The sequence below is a fragment of the Chiloscyllium plagiosum genome, chromosome 15 (genome assembly GCF_004010195.1).
Source record: "Chiloscyllium plagiosum isolate BGI_BamShark_2017 chromosome 15, ASM401019v2, whole genome shotgun sequence".
Classification (NCBI taxonomy): Eukaryota; Metazoa; Chordata; class Chondrichthyes; order Orectolobiformes; family Hemiscylliidae; genus Chiloscyllium; species Chiloscyllium plagiosum.
In genome coordinates, this window is record NC_057724.1 from 35392005 (window position 1) to 35409259 (window position 17255).

The 17255-nt window shown below is 38.4% G+C and overlaps 1 protein-coding gene across 3 annotated transcripts in view; it reads right to left on the reverse strand.

Annotated features, from left to right (window-relative positions):
- Window positions 1-16392, reverse strand: part of ccnb3 (cyclin B3) — a 25251-nt gene extending 8859 nt beyond the window's left edge. Inside the window, exons 1-10 of one of the 3 annotated variants that reach the window (XM_043704681.1) lie at window positions 16170-16389; window positions 15721-15857; window positions 12776-12859; window positions 12499-12617; window positions 11600-11717; window positions 10937-11008; window positions 8830-8928; window positions 8046-8138; window positions 5673-5810; window positions 703-858 (exon numbers count right to left, since the gene is read on the reverse strand). In XM_043704681.1, coding sequence (XP_043560616.1) covers window positions 703-858; window positions 5673-5810; window positions 8046-8138; window positions 8830-8928; window positions 10937-11008; window positions 11600-11717; window positions 12499-12617; window positions 12776-12859; window positions 15721-15792 — 951 coding nt within the window. In that variant the 5' untranslated portion in view covers window positions 15793-15857; window positions 16170-16389. Of the gene's footprint in view, window positions 1-702; window positions 859-5672; window positions 5811-8045; window positions 8139-8829; window positions 8929-10936; window positions 11009-11599; window positions 11718-12498; window positions 12618-12775; window positions 12860-15720; window positions 15858-16169 lie in introns of all 3 variants that reach the window. The other 2 variants (XM_043704682.1, XM_043704683.1) reach the window with 2 other exon arrangements.
- Between the last annotated feature and the right edge of the window lie 863 nt (window positions 16393-17255).

Sequence of the window (17255 nt, forward strand, 5' to 3'; positions counted from 1 at the left end):
GCAGTGCACACTTATTCCTCTCCATCACTAGAGTAAAAGTCACCGAATTGTGGTCACTGTCCCGAAAGTGCTCACCTACCTCTAATTCTAACACCTGACCTGGTTCATTACCCAGAACCAAATCCAGTATGGCCTCACCTCTTGTTGGCCTATCTACATATTGTGTCAGGAAACCCTCCTGCACACATTGGACAAACACCGACCCATCTAAAACTTGAGCTATAGCTTTCCCAATTAATATCAGGAAAGTTAACAACCACCCTATTACTTTCACTCTTCTCTTGAATCATCCTCGCAATCCTTTCTACGTTTCTAGGACTATTAGGCGGCCTGTAAAAAACTCCTAACAGGGTGAGCTCACCTTTCCTATTCCTAACTTCAGCCCAAACTACCTCAGATAGAGAGTCTTCATCCATCGTCCTTTCCACAGCTGTAATACTATCTTTGACAAGCAATGCCACACCTCCCCCTCTTTTACCCCCACCTCTGACCCTACTAAAACATTTAAACCCTGGAACCTGCAACAGCCAATCCTGTCCCTGTTCTACCCATGTCTCCGTAATAGCCACAACATCGAAGTCCCAGGTACCAACCCACGCTGCAAGTTCATAACAAAACTGTTTGGGGTCAAATTAGTATGTTCCCTCACTAGTACACTAAACAACAGGAAAAATTCAAATTATACAAAACAAAGTGACCAACCTTTGCATATCTTCTCAAGAATCGATAGGCCACGGGAATATTGATATCAAACTTCATGGTTCGGAGAATGTTAACCTCCATTGAGAGCAGTTCCTCCCTTTGGTATGCATCATCACAGATGTACAAGAAATCATCCACACAGGGAGGACACCGCTCCTGGAAATGATAAATGTGCATCAACCCAATCCACACTGAAGGCAGCTTACCATCTAAACAATGGCTCCTGCTCCAGCAGCGACTCAGACTTAACTCATGATCCAGTAGATAAAAGTTTTTTTCTTTGTCAAAATACCCATGTTGACAGTGTCCAGAGTTATTCAGTAAATATTGTTATAATGGCCTCATTTGCAATGAGACTGCAGCCAAGATCAGCTAACCCTTTCTTCATTCCAATACTATTCATTAAAGCACAAGCAAATGACTGGAGGAGCGTGGAGCAGGTTGGGAGAGGGGACCTACTCAATAAGGGCAGCAGGAGCTAAAACCTAGTGAGACAGAGCTCCTTCAACTTATTTTAGACGAGTCTGAACTCAAGTGTGACACCACTGGAAACCAGGTAGGCGATTGTTAAATATTTCTTTCGTATTTCATTAGATTGGCCAAGTGGTTTTAAAAAAAAAAATCAAACAATGATATTAAGGCTTAAAAGTAGTTAGAAAATTTACTTTTAAAATAAGCAAAACCCAAAACTCAGGAAAGAGACTCAATGTCGGCAAGGACTTTATTTGAACCATGCTGTGATCAGTGTCCTGGGTGAATTGTATAACAAGGGCAGTGAATAGCAATTTCCAATAATTAGTGGCAGAGTGGGGAGGAAATTGAACTCTATTGAAGGGAAGTTTAAAAATACTTATTAAAAAAAACCAAGAGTACAGAATTGCAAGATAGTAAAAAAGTGATAATCAGAATGTGAAAGGAAGGGATAGCAATTAAGCAAAAGCATGCAACAAAAATTGCAAAGTAATATGATTAAAAAGTCAAAAGCTTAAAGTCCTTTCTCTGAATGCATGCAGCATTTGTAACAACATTGACAAGTTAATGGTGCAAATATAAATGAATACAACTTGATAGCTATCATTGACATGGTTGCAGGGGGACCATGTCTGGGAAGTCAGCGTTCAAAAGGTATTCAAATATTCTGGACGAATAGGCAAAGGGGAAAGATGGGTAACTTTGTTTAAAAAAAAGGGATAGTATCATTGTGGTGTTGGAGTGGTTATATGGGTCCAGTGGATTGTGATGCAAGTATCAGTTTGGATGTAAATAAGGAATAGAAATGGAAAGAAGTTATGGGTGAGATGGGAGAGGAGAGTCATCTACAAGGCTGCAAAAAGTGTTGCCTCATTGTAGGCCATAGTGTAATTTTTAAAAAAAGTTAGTGCAAGAAAGGCACCGCAATTGTCGAGTGATTTCAATCTACACATTAACTGGACAAATCAGTTGGCCAAAGGGAACATGAAATACAAGTTTGCAGAGTGCATCAGGATTAGTCTTAGAGCAATATGTTGCACAACTTAACCAGCTACAGGATACTTTAGCTCTATAAAGGTGCAATGAATGTGTTAATAAGGTAGCTAATCATTAAGGATCCTTCAATCACAATATGTAAGAAGTTCTAGTGAGAGATAGCAAACCAATATCTTCAATTTAAATAGGGGCAATTACAGAAGGATGACTAAAGTGATCTAAAGCACTATATTGAAAGGTCAATAGATGGACAGTGGCAGACATAAAAGCTGTTTTTATAAATGCTCAGCAAAAGAAATTCTTGTCAAAAAGGAATCAGAAGGGCAAACCACCACTGGTAAATAAAGACATAGTCAAAAAATAGTTCCCAATCAGAAATTAAGCCATATAAAGTGGCAAAAAAGTTGCAGCACTTTAAAGAATGGAAGCAGGAGTAGTTGATTAAAAAGCAGAGAAAATTGGAAGTAAAATGGGCAAGAAAAATACAAAAAACAGCAAAACCTCTACAGTTGTGTTTTAAAAAAAAGTAGCTAAAATGAGTGTGGGACTGGTGTTGAGAGGAGGAATAATGTTTGACAAATTTGCTAAAGTTCTTAGAGCATATAATGAACAGAAATGATGAGGTGAACCAGTAGGTATAGTATTTGGATTTCTAAAAAGCATTTAAATAAGGTGCCACAAAAAAAAAAGTTATTGCACAAGACAGGAGCTCAGGGAATTGGGGATAACATTAGCATGGATTGAGGATTGAGGTTTACACAATGTTTGGAGAGATATAACTAGTGGAATGCCACAAGGATCAGACTTCAATTGCTTACCATCTTTATTAAGAACAACTTGGAGGAGAGGGTAGAGTGCAACATATCCACATTTACTGATGATAAAAGATAGGTGGGGGGGTATGTTGTGACAAGGACAAAGGAAACTACAATGGAATATAAATAGTTGAGTTGGGGGGGGGGGGAGAAATGGGAGGGCAGAGCAAATAAAAAGTAAAGTTAAGAAAGTTGAGGTCATGTACTTATGTAGGGGAATAAAGAAAAATCAAAAAGCAAGCCATTATCTAAGTGGGAAGGGACTCAAATAACAAAAAACTGTAGTTCAGATATTTGGCTGCCTTTTGCATGAAAGAAAAAAGGTTCACATGCCAGTGCAGCAAATAATTAGAGACAAACAAATTTTGACTCGTATTGCTAGGGGGCTGAAGTTTCAAAACAGATGACTTGTTACAGCTGCACAGGGTGTTGGTGAGGCTACACTTGGAGTAGTGTGTAGTTTTTGGTTCTCGCATTGAAAGTATTTACTGAAAATGGAAGCAGTTTAAAAGTGATTCATTTGGCCGATTCCTGGAAATGTAAGGATTAGACATTTATTCTTTGTAATTAAAGAGAATGAGGCATGATCTTGTTTCAAGAAGATTGGAGACAGCTTAACAGATTAGATGCTGATATGTTGTTTTCACTAGTGGGAGAATCTCAAACTAGTGGATGTAGTTAACATAAGAGGATGTAATACATATCCATTTCTTCAGTCAAAAGGATAGAGTGTGTCTGGAATTTTCAACCTCACTTATGGGAGCTGGATAACAAAGTTTTTAGAGGAACTAGTAGATTTTTGGAGTTGAGGACTGGGAGGAATTGGCACAAAAAAGTGGAGGCCTTTAAAAGAAGATTAGCAATCATCATCTAAATAGCATAAAAGGCTTGAGGGGATGAATATCCTACCCCTGTTTTTAGTTTCTTATCCAAGATTCTCAATGTAGCATTTATATCAATTCATAGGAGCATGACTAGAAAAATTGACAGTTAAATAAACTGACATTAGCAGTTAAAATATCAGAAAGAGTATGCAAGAAAATAAAGGGGAATTGCAATTCTTAAGACCTAAAACAGTTGAAGGTATAGGTAACAAACAGCAGGGTGAAGAAAATGAAGCATGTATAAAAGCCAGTGTTGGAGGATAGTAAAACATTGTCAAGCTGGACAAGTTAAAATAGCGGGGTAGGGGGACATGGAATGGTGACGTACAAGAAGGACTTGATAGAAGTCAGGATACAGGCAGAATTTAGATAAGCTCAGCTTTATATGAGCAAAGTTATGAGAAGTAGCCTACTTAGTCCCCTGAACCTGCTATACTATTCAAGAACTATTTACTTCACCTTCTCACCTATCCCTCAGACTGATGAGCAAAGGGTGAAAAGTTATCTACTGAACGTTAAGACTCCACTTCCACCATACTTTGATGAAGGGAGTTTCAAAGACTCATGAACCCACCAGAAGAATATAGTCTGAGTTAATTAGATAGCTCTTGGTTCTAGATTTTTTCCCCCAGAGAAGGGAACGTTTTTCCATTTCCACCTTGTCAAGACCCATCAGGTATATTTCAATCAAGCCCTTTCTCATGTGGCTGAATTCCAGTTTCTACATAGTTAGCCTGTCCAACAGGTTATTTAAAAAAAAACATTTATTCCAAGTAGCAGACTGGTATGCCATCTCTGAACGCATTCACATTAGTCTCTTTAAAAAGGACCAAATACTGTATACAATACTCGATGGCCTCACCAGTGTTCTATATAACTGAAACATAACCTCTCCATTTTTGTACTCAATCCCCTCACAATAAACATTCTATTACTTTCTTAATTACTTGCTGTACCTGAATCTTAACCTTCTGTAGTCCCTTCACCATTTAGATATGTTTTCATTCTTCTTGCAAAAAAAAAAAAAGGGCTAATTTCATAATTGACCTAAAATATACTCCATTACCAGATCACTACCCCACTCATTGGACTGATCTATTTCCCTTCGGTAGTTTTATGCCACTTCACAACTTACTCTCCTATCCATCTTTGTGCCAACAGCAAATTTAGTTAGCTATTATACATTCAGTCCTTTATCCAAGAAATTAAATGTAAATAGTGAATGCTGGAGCTCCAGCACACCATTCATCACATCTCAACTGGAGAATGGCTACAACACCCAACAATCTTTTATCCATACTAAAAATCCATACTACCTGCACCAGGAGCTTTCATATTCCACAATAACTTTTGATGTGACACTTCAAATGCCTTCTAGAAATTTAAGCACTGTACATCCACCAGTTTGTCCTTATCCATAGTACAAGTTATTTTCTCAAAGAACACAAGCGAATTGGTTAAACAAAACTTCCCTTTCACAATGTTGACTCTGCCTGATTAATTAAGTGCACCGGTACAGCATCTTTATTAATGGCTTCTAAAATTATCCCAGAGTAGATGTTAATCTAGCTGCCTGTAGTTTCTTGCTTTCTGTCAAACATTTTTGAAGAGAAGGATTTCACCTAATTTTCTTAATCTAATGGAATTTCTCCATGATAAAGAGGAGATTATGGAAAATTAAAACCAATACATCAACAATCTTATTTGTTACTTATTTTAAGAAACTAGGATGAAGTTCATCAGGACCCATTAAAGGGTGTGAGGAAAGAGTTTTAAAAAAAAAAGTCGGATAAAAGTTGCTTACATCAAATTTTGCAGCAATGAGGATTGCAGTAGAACCCAGAAGTTGCAGTGTTTCCCTCATACACACCGTCAGTGCCAGGTAATGATCCACTAGCTTCACTGCTAGATACAGAGTCTCATGATTCAGTTCAAAATTTTCCTTTTGAAATTAAAAAAATAAATTATTGGATTTGGAACTTTGCATGAAATTAATCACAGCGTAATGCAAAAAGCTATGAACAATATGTCCAATGGATCTATGATATGTATGCTAACCAAATGCTTTGAGGACACTGGAGGATACCAAATGAATGTTACTGTTAGAACTAGTGGACAATTATACAACACCAAACTGAAGGTATAGTTGTACAGCACCATTAAACAAATATGCAAAGGTGCTTCAATAAAATTCAACATTAAGCCAGAGATATTAGAACATATTTTCAAAAGCTGCAAAAGGTTTAAGAAATAGAATGAGGTAGCTTTTAGGGTGCAATTCCAGTGATTAATGGATAGGTAGCTGAAGGCACAGCCAATGGTGAAATCATTTTTAAAAAATACAGGAGAAACAAGATCACCAGGCTTGATGAGGTTATGGAGGACTTGAAGAGAGATTAAAATATACAAATCAGACTTATTAAATAGCATAATAGCTTTGAAGGTTTGAAATGGTCCACTGCTTTTAACATTATTGGCTTTTCTTTAGAAAATCTGAAGGGAAAATAGTGAATAGGCAGCTAGTGATGGAAATCTATAGATTGGAAGATACCTAAATCTTCAGGTAAAATAACATGTTTCAAAATTACTCACCCTGCTATTAGTCTCATCTTTGCTTCCATTGTAAATGTCCCCACTTATGGGTAGAGTACTTTTTCCACAACCTTCTGCTGGATAGCTAACTGGAAAACTCTCTACACTTACCAAGATCAGACATATATTGGAAGGATTTACAAGCTGATAGTAAGATTGGTTTGGCCAATTACAGAAGCAAATTCTGAAGTCAACAAGTCCTGGCACGGGACTCAAACCCAGAGGTAGGGATGCTACCACTGCACTACTTAATTAGCAGATTAACTTCACTGACAGGCAAATGCATTTTTTGTAATGTGCTGCCTGGATGTAATAGATAACCAAATTCCATTTACGTGAAGATCTCTGGTGGGTTTATTGAAAGCTAAACTAGTAATCACTAAACACAGCCTGGGTCTAGGGAGCTAACGTGCAGAATGGCGGCAGCAGCATCTGGACAGGTAATTACATTCAGGTGCCTGGCCTACTTGCATGTCAAGCTCCTTAAAAAGGGACATTATGCAAAGTGATAATTAACAGGCTCATTAATATGAACATTTCGTATTGTTGAAGCAAACTAATTGATTGTGTGTTTCCAGACTCCACTTAAACTTCAAATATTTCCGAGTGTGCCTCCACGTTTAATATACAAGTCAATAGTATAGTTGCTACCTACAACTTGCAATTCAATCCTTGTGAATTGTACAAATTAAAAAGTAACCTGAAGGAAGTGTTAGAACCTTTGTTTCACCAACGCAATCAATTTCAAACTTTTATCCTGCATAACAATCTCAGAAGTATTGAGAAACATTCATTCCTACAAGCTAATGAGAGTTTGGGTTGAGTGGTGATTTGGTGAAGAAAAACAAAAATCACTCCGACTTTACTCAAATCCACTCTCCTACCTTGTGGAGTTATGGGCACAACCCTGAAGGCCCTCTTGGCCACGAATGGCACATATTACAGGATCCAGGTGTGTGCAGGATAGAACCAAAGATGCAAGGTTTGTAGCTCAGGTTGAGGTTTAAGGGTGTAGGTTTGGTATCCAGACGTTTCGTTACCTAGCCAGGTAATGAAACATCTGGATACATCAGTGGCGATCTCCAAGTGAAGTTGTTGTCTCTTGCTTACTATTTATATGTTTGTCCTGGATGGGGTTCCTGGGGTTTGTGGTGATGTCATTTCTTGTTTGTTTTCTGAAAGGTTGATAGATGGTATCTAGATTTGTGTGTTTGTTTATGGCGTTGTGGTTGGAGTGCTAAGCAAAGACATGCCAGAGAATTCCTAGAGGCCTGGCACTCCAATCACAACGCCATAAACAAACACAGATCTAGATACCATCTATCAACCCCTCAGAAATGAACAGGAAGTGACATCACCACAAACCCCAGGAACCCCATCCAGGACAAACATTAAATAGAAAGCAGGAGACAACAGCTTCGCTTCACTTGGAGGTCGCCACTGATGTTACCTAGCCAGGTAATGAAACGTCTGGATATCAAGCCTACAACTCAGCGAGCAAACCTACACCCCAGAACCAAAAATTACAAAACAAGCTAAAATGAAAAATCAGTCCAAAGTGTCTAAAAGGTGACTGTTTACTCACCTGCACCTCGACCATCCAGTCGACTAAAATTCCCCTCATCTCAATGTTCAGGTCAGGTTGCTTTTCCATATAGCCTTTTAGAACAAATTGTTTCTGCCAAACACAAACACATGGTTCTAGAATGAATCTATTTATTTTAATGTTAATTCATTACTAATTGCACAAAGTCCATTCAAACCACAAAAACATTAGAAAATTTCAGCTTCCAGCTGTTCCCAATTTCTACCTATTGCTCCATTTTATGAATAAACCTGGAACCCGAGAGGTTGGCTATGGATTCTCAGTTGCAAAGTTTGACTATATGGAACCTCAAAACTAGACTTTGTAAAATTTACTCTATCACAGAATCCATTAGACATCAAAGTCCTGAAGTAATACACCAACTCCAGAATATTTAGTTCTCACGTTGAATTTGACTCCCTATTTCTAGAATCTAGAAAAGTACAGAAACTAAATTGTACAGAGTAAAAAGTCAAAATATTTATCCAAATATTTTTGAAAGATCTATGCTTTGATCAAGTTCATTAGCATAGTTAGCAAACCTGCAGGTGGCATCAGTACTTTTGTATAACTGCTATCCAATTTCTAGACAACTCCTCAAATGTTAGACAGCAAATGCAGAGCACTGGGTATAAAAATATGGAATGACAAGACAATGCAGAGAATTAAAATACAGACTAACTGTAACAATCTGCCAATCCCATCTACTTTGTTTCAAAGAATACAAGACCAATGATGCTTTTAGGGAAAAAGCAGGTAAGTTACAAGATAATAGTTTGCTTACCTCCCTCTCCTTCATATAGTTGAATATATCATTCACATAGATTGCATTCAAGAATGGATCTTTCAAATTCTCTTCATCAACTTCATCATAGTCAGGCAACTAAAACCATGAGAAATTCTCCAATTAGAGTCATAGAGTGATAGAGATGTACAGTATGGAAACAGACCCTTCGGTCCAACCAGTCAATGCCGGCCAGATATCCCAATTCAATCTAGTCCCACCTGCCAGCACCTGGCCCATAGCCCTCCAAACCCTTCCTATTCATATACCCAAATTCCTCTTAAATGTTGCAATTGTACCAGCCTCCCCCACTTCCTCCGACAGCTCATTCCATACACGTGCCACCCTCTGCATAAAAAAGTTGCCCCGTAGGTCTCTTTTATATCTTTCTCCTCTCACCCTAACTTACGCCCTCTAGTTCTGGACTCCCCCACCTCAGGAAAAAGACCTTGTTTATTTATCCTATCCATGCCCCTCAATTTTGTAAACCTCTATAAGGTCACCCCGCAGCCTCCAACGCTCCAGGGAAAACAGCCCCAGCCTGTTCAGTCTCTCCCTAGAGCTCAGATCCTCCAATACTGGCAATATCCGTGTAAACCTTTTCTAAACCCTTTCAAGTTTCACAACATCTTTGATAGGAAGGAGACTAGAATTGCATGTAATATTCCAACAGTGGCCTAACCAATGTCCTGTACAGCTGCAACATGACCTCCTAACCCCTGTACTCAATACTCTGACCAATAAAAGCAAGCATGCCAAACACCTTCCTCACTATCCTATTTACCTGCGACTCCACTTTCAAGGAGCTATGAACCTGCATTCCAAGGTCTTTGTTCAGCAACACTCCCTAGGATCTTACCATTAAGTGTACAAGTCTTGCTAAGAATTGCTTTCCCAAAATGCAGCACCTCGCATTTATCAGAATTAAACTCCGACTGCCACTTCCCGGCCCATTGGCCCAGATCCTGTTGTAATCTGGAGGTAACCTTCTTCGCTGTCCATTACACCTCCAATTTTGGTGTCATCTGCAAACTTACTAACTGTACCTCTTACGCTCGCATCCAAATCATTTATGTAAATGACAAAAAGTAGGAGGACCCAGCACCGATCCACTAGCTACTCTGAAAAGCTATTAAGTAGCATGGTCTATACAGTTTTAGTTCAACAACACCAGAATGAAATACAGAGACCTAGTGAGGACCTTTGCATAACAGATGACAATAGTGCATGGAATCTGATGAACCTAAGCCTAGGTTGATACAAAATAGTTTTACAAGAATATTTACAAGTGATAATAAATTAATGGACAAGGATACACTTCCCCAAATCAGGGGGTCTCAGTCTTAATTGTTTTCAGGCCTTAAAAACATTAGAACAAAGCTGCTGACCAAATAATCCTGTCAGGTATCTTTTATCTCAACACCTTTTTGAAATTAGAGAAAAGAAAACTTTTCTTGAATAGAATTTGAAGGCAGACTTCTTCAAAATTCATTCCTTGGAAAAAGTGATAAAAAAAATCTTGCATCCACAAATATTTTACAAACTGGCTATGAACCATTTTGAATTTTTGGTAGAGAGTGGGAAAAGCAGATGGCTGGCCTGTCTTTGGTAAGTAATCATGAGTCGAGTATATCATTAGCAAGGCCAGTTTGGTCACCCATTCTGAACTGACCGAGAGAAGGTGGTAGTAAGCAACGTTTTTGAACTTCCACACAGCAGTCGCACATCCAAAGTTGCGAGGAAGCAAATCTGTACAGAGAGAAACTTGCAGGAGGTACTTTCAGGTATCTGCTGTCCTTATCCTTTTATGTGGTAGGCATCAAGAATTTGGAAGTTGCTGTCTAAGGAGGCTTGATAAGTTTTGGTTGCTCTTTAAAAAAAAAATCCCTCAACTACTAACAGTTTTAAGTAGGTTACTTTGTCCTAGATGACATCAAGCTGAATTCTTGTTGGAACCAAATACACCTAAACAAGCTAACTTTTCAGACTTGCAGGCTCATGTACATAGCAGTAACAGAGTAGAGTTGCTATCCCAAGTACACGTTGTTCTGCTGTAACACACATTTCATTAACAAAAATTCACTAAAGTGATTGATGAAGCACAAACCTTTAAAATGTCTGTTTGCTGTAACGCGATTAAATTACCAACACTAAATGCTGTTTCTAAAGCGCGATTTTTCTGTAAATCAGAATTGTACAAGAACACAAACATTGCATTAAAAAAACTACTTGTATAGCTCAACAAATCTAACAGAGAAAGGTGCTGTGGAACTTTGATTTCTTTTCTTTCTTTGGGAAAGGGACGATTGGTGTGCTGGTGGCATGAGAATCACAGCAGCCTATGCCAGTGTCTGCTGAAACCAAAAAGGTGGGTTGGTCAGGAGGGCCTGCCACACTGCACTGACTGACATATTGTCAAGTTAAATGAAACAAACAAATTTGCCCTTCAGTCCTTATCTACCCATCGACTCATGGCACTTCATCTTCAAGAGGAGGAACGTTGTCTTACTCAGCCCCATGGTACATTGATCAAGAACCCACTCACTGCACTTTGCCAGCCTGGCCATTAACATTCCAATATGCCATTTCATTTTCAAATTACTCACTGATTTGAGACTGCTGGTACAGAATAAATGTTGTGTAGTTGTCTACATGGCCAGCACAAGTTTAGCTTTAATCATAAAAGTACTTTTAGATGGAGTAGTGGAGTCTGTTGCTAGATTATCAAATCCAGCAGCAGACCCCACTGCTCCACCTAAAGTTTGTTTACCTTGGGGTCTACTGATTTATCTACATCAGCTGCTTTTTCCTCAGTTGGTACCAGTCTCTTGGGTTTCTTGTGTACTGCTGCATTATCCTGATGCTCCAGAGGAGCTTTAGGTTCTGTACTGAAGGAAGAAATTAGAAGAATGGAATTCTTTAGTAATATCTGCATCATTCATTGTGTAATTAATAAGTCTGTCACTAGCATCACAAGTCAATTTCAATATCTTTAGAAGAGTACCCAAGAAGTTTCTCTACAAGATTCCTCAATCTCAGCAGTATCCTGATTATTCCAAACTTTATTAAAATCAGTAATTCAAATGTTAACAAAGCTGGACACATTTTACACAGTTAAAGTTTAGCTATGGAATTGAAGAACTAAAAATGTTGTATAGAATCCAAATTAAACTTTCATGCAGTAAAGTGAATGAAAATTAATGTAATTTACAGAAGAATGATATATAGATGGGCATGATACAATAATACTTTTTGTAAGTGAGTATGTGTGTACAAACAGATGAAAGGTAACTGTATAGTTATGAACATTTACATTTAGATACAAAAACTTGAGATAGTGTCCTTCTACCTTTTTTTGGGTCTGGAACAGTTTGCAATTATACCAAAATTACTACCATTCCAAGATATTCAGTTTGAGATGTTAAAGAAGAATTCCAGCTGTATTCAAATGTAGCAGTTGGGAGATTACCAAGAAATTGTCCCAGCTAAACATTCAGCCCTCAACCACCAGAGAAACAAAATAACTCCTCTCATCTCAAATTTTGTTTGAGGGATGCTCCTGCCACTTGCCTTAGTTACTACAGTTAAAGCAACTTGAAAAATACAGAAATTGCAATACTGACATACACTCAGAACTCAAAACATGGAACCCAGAAAGAGAACATTCACCTTTTTAAATTATTCTCTTCATTTTTCAATGTTTCTTGTGCAATGACACTTTTTTGACTTTTCTTACCCACCACCTTCCCAGTTTTTTTCTTTGAAACCGGATCTTGACCTTGTTTGGCCTATTAGCGGTGAAAAAAAGTTAGGGTAAGATATTAGTTAAACAACACACTTTCTCTAGTCAAGTTTTTTTTTTAAAAAAAAGGTATAAAACCCATTTATTTTGGACAGAAGGTGGTTTCACCCATATTAAAGAAAGCAATCCAGTCACGGAACTTACATTTGTGAGATCTTCAAAAGCTGATCTCTTCTTGGGCCCACCTTGGGGCGATGAAGGGGAACGTTTGATATGAAGGCAATCATCCTGAATGAAGATGTAGGAATTAGTATGCAATTGAAATCAAAGCATTGGCCATTAAAATCTATGCAACTTTCTAACAGATACACAGTGCTAGAAAAGAATATTTATTACGGATTGTGGACAATACAGAAAGAGGCCCTTCAGCTAACTCATCCACGGAGACCAGGTTTCCTAACTGAAAATCCTATTTGCCAGCATTTGGCACATATCCCCCTGAATATATCATATCCATATACTTGTTCAGATGTCTTACGTGTGGTAATTGTACCTGCCTCTACCAATTCCTCTGGCAACGTTTTCCACATGCTTACCACCCTCAGAAAAAGTTTATTTTCTCCTTCACATTAATTTGCTTCTCAACAATCCTGCCACTTCCTCAGGCAGAGACAGTAAATAAGCTACATGAATCCTGACTTCCGCTGATACTGTTCAGGGTAACAAATGCAAGGAACCACCTTGGCTAAGAATCTAAAAAGGGAATTAATATGCTAAACCACGAAGAGTTGTTTGTTAGCTGCTTTAATAAATTAATGAAGACAAACTAAAATAGATAATCTTACATTACAAATTTTGAATTATAAAACATTCAAGAAAAACAAACATTTGTTTGTGAAGGACTTGTATAATGCCAGGATTGCAAAGTCAAAACTGAATTGTATTTCGAAAGTACACTTGGACCAATCCCATTAAGAAGAATGGGGCTGATTTTAACAGTCTTAAAATATATCACTTTAGCAGAATTAGCTTTCCCCTTCCAATCTGATGTTAACAGCATTCTAAAGGCCTGAGAAAATTGAATTTTGTTCATTATTGGAATGTTCATCCCCAATTGTCTTTTAACAGAATGGCTTGTTTCAGAGGGCAATTCAAAGTCAAACATTACTGTGGATCTCGAGTCACTTGTTTAGCCAGATCAGAGGATAGCAGATTTCCTTTCCTAAAAGGAAACATTCGGGAACAAGATGGGTATGTACACCATCAGGCTAACTTTTTGATTGCAGATTTTACCGTACTCAGAATTTGACCATTTGCCATAGTTGGATTTAAAGCCAGGTATCCTGAATATTAACCCGGATCTCTAGATTAGGAGAAAGTGAGGGCTGCAGATGCTGGAGATCAGTCTAGATTAGTCTACTGATATTACTGTCATGCCACTGCCTCCCCCAAAGTAAAATGACGAGCAAGTGTTTCTGGAAAGGTTATTTGAAACCTCCTTGCATCTGAAGTGAAGTATGTAACAATTATGCTAAATACTTCTTGTTTAGGAGATTAATATCAACACATCTTCAGAGCCAATTTGTCCACGTTGAAGAATATGAGGGCATCATTCCAACAATCTAAAACGCGACCATCTTTTGAAGTAATAATATTGTTACACATTTCCAACATTGTATGTTCTTACTCAATGCTGTCTTGGTCAGCATCAAACCTGTCCTCAAGAACAAGTGGAGTTAGTTGCAATGGATTCTAAATTCTTCAGTGAAGCATTAGAGTTTCCAAAAACTACAAGAGCAACCTCTGCCAGCAAAACCAATTTGCTAAAAGCTATTTTCACAGTGAAGTCCAGATGTGTCCAAAAAGTATAACACCATAACTCATACTCCAAGGAGGAGGTCAAGAAGCCACGGATGATAAACAGCTACAATTCAATCTTACAGGACTTGTTTTGTTTGAAAATAATACATTAAAATTTGCCAACATGCTGAACAATGCAACAGTGATGTAAGACAAACTTGTAAACATCGAAAAGGAGGAAATCATCGCCAACATACCATCAACGTTAAATACACAACTTAGGACCAATTTTTGCTGCAAAACAATGGACAAACTACTCCAATTTGAGGATGGCAAGCATCTAGAATTTGAAAGAGGATGCAATTGTCCAAATGCAAGTATATTTAATACAATGTTCAGCAAAATGTCACAAGCTACAGTGCATATTTAAAAAAAGGATGTATTACACATCTCTGAAGCAGGTGGGACTAGAACCCAGGCCTTCCCCCTCTGAACAAGGAGACCTGGGTTCCAGTCCCACCTACTCCAGACATCTGTAACAACATCTCTGGAAGGAGGAGATTAGAAAATATCTACCTTGGAAACAATCAGTGGAAACAGGTGTTTGGGCTGTGCAACAGCTGCTACTCTGCTAGAACAATTAAAATTTAAGCATGTGACCAGATTTAATGGCAAATTTTGTCATAATTAACCATAGGTCTTTATAACCAATGAACCTTTGAAGTTTTAACAATGAGAAACAATCCATATGCAAGGAATTTAAATCTCACTTTTAGATATAGGAGTACAATTTAGGTCAAGTTCTACTTTAAAATATAGGAAGTTATGTTGACATTCATCCAACTTCAGACTCAAACTAACATACTCAAAATTTTAAAAAACAGAAAATGGTGGAAACAATTAGCGTTTCAATTTTTGCAGGGAGGGAAACTAAATTAACCTTTCAGATAGTTGACAGTTCATTAGAACACTAACCAGAAACGTTAAATTTGTTCCTCTGTTGTTGCATGGAATCGAGTATGTCCAGCAATCTATGATCTTTCATATTTACAGTTGAGGAGATATCCTGCTGTTGTTAGCCAAGATTCAGTTAGATCAACAGATCGAAAGTAGACTTTCAAGTATAAACATATACCACACGACTGATTTCCTTCCGTTTAAAACCAAACAAACATTCTCCCTACAGAAAATACCTGTTGCGACATTATCTAACGTAATAAATATTGTGCATTAAGCAACAGTATCAATCGGGAAAGCTTGCTGAAGGCTTTTTAAACGACCCTAATCTATCTCTCTCACACACAACCTCAGATTTTTTTTTGAAATAGCATTTAAGTTAATGCTCTTACCTTCTCCGTTATAGAAGGTTCCTTCCCAAATGATCTACATTGAGGGATATTTGCTTCCGAGGCTTGCGGCATTGCTCCGGCAAGCCTGAAGGAGGGTGGGGAAAGAGGGAAGGTAGGGAAGAAAAGGACCAGATAACCTAAAGGAGAAAAAATGAGAAGTTAACATTTGATTAGTGGGAGTAGAAGACCTGGAGTTCTATTATTTGCCGTAATATCATACTATAACAAAACGACACTCATTTAGCAAATACATATGGCCGCATCCCACATGCTATTGACTCTCCAATCGAAGTGCAGTCCTCTTGGGATTTGTGCGTGCGTGGGAGAAGGGGAAGGTGGGGAAAGAGGAAAAGGGAATAGTAAATCCACATACAGTAAGAAATTTGCAACAAATGCATCATTGCTAATGCAACCAAACTGAATGAAACGAGCGGCAGCAATTCACTAACCTGCTGAAACTCCAACTTTGTGAGAGCGATGCTGATTGAAAACACCAGACTGGGTAAGAGACTCTAAATGCAGAGAGTTGAGGAAGGAGCGTTGCTGCAAGTGCTCTATTGAAGGTGTAAGTTAGTGGGTAACAAACAGTGAAAAACTCCTGACTCCACACACACCGCTCACTGTCCCTGTCCCACACACCTTTTTTTTTGAAAAGTGCGGCATAGCCACTAGTTTTCCACTATTGGCTGCAGGCTATCCAGAGATGACCAATCAGAACGCCACCAGGATGCGTTGCTAGTTCGCAGTTGCTAAGGGAGGAGCCTTTTTCAAAATGGAACGCGCCTGACCAATGAGGGGAGAGGGGCGGGGCTCTGAGGGGAGAGGGGCGGGGCTCTGAGCCGCACATCTTCGTGAGTTGGTGGCAAAGGGAACTTGTCTCTTTAAAGGCATTCCTGAAGAAGGGCTGATGCCCGAAGCGTCGATTCTCCTGTTCCCTGGATGCTGCCTGACCTGCTGCGCTTCTCCAGCAACACATTTCCATCTCTGATCTCCAGCATCTGCAGACCTCATTTTCTCTTTAAAGGCAGAGCAAGCCAGCAAGAGAAGGCAACTGGAATGTTTTCCGCTCTGGTGGTATTTGTGGAGCGAGAGAAAGGAAAACAAACTAATCCAGCAAAAAAGAAACAGAGTTCATATTTCGCGTCTAGTATGATTCTTTATCAGAATATTACCTTGTTGCTGCCTCCCGCTGAGTCTGTCCAACATTTCCTGTTTTCCTGGTATCTAAAGTATTCCACATTTATTTAACAATGAAAACATCGGGGAAGGGAGGCATATGTTAAATGAACGAATGAGAGGGCGGCAGTTCCAAATGATGTTTCTTAATGGCATATTATTTCATTATATTTGCATTTGATATATCATAGTAAAATATATTATGAACACATTAGCATTCACTTAATACAATTTATAACCTTTGTTTTGCTCCCTGATTGATTCCAGTCTAGTTGTTATTTACTTTGTCCAGAGCTGTTTGTTGGTTCAATGAAAACTCCAATGTGAATTCTAGTCTATAGTTGAACAGAATCCTGCAT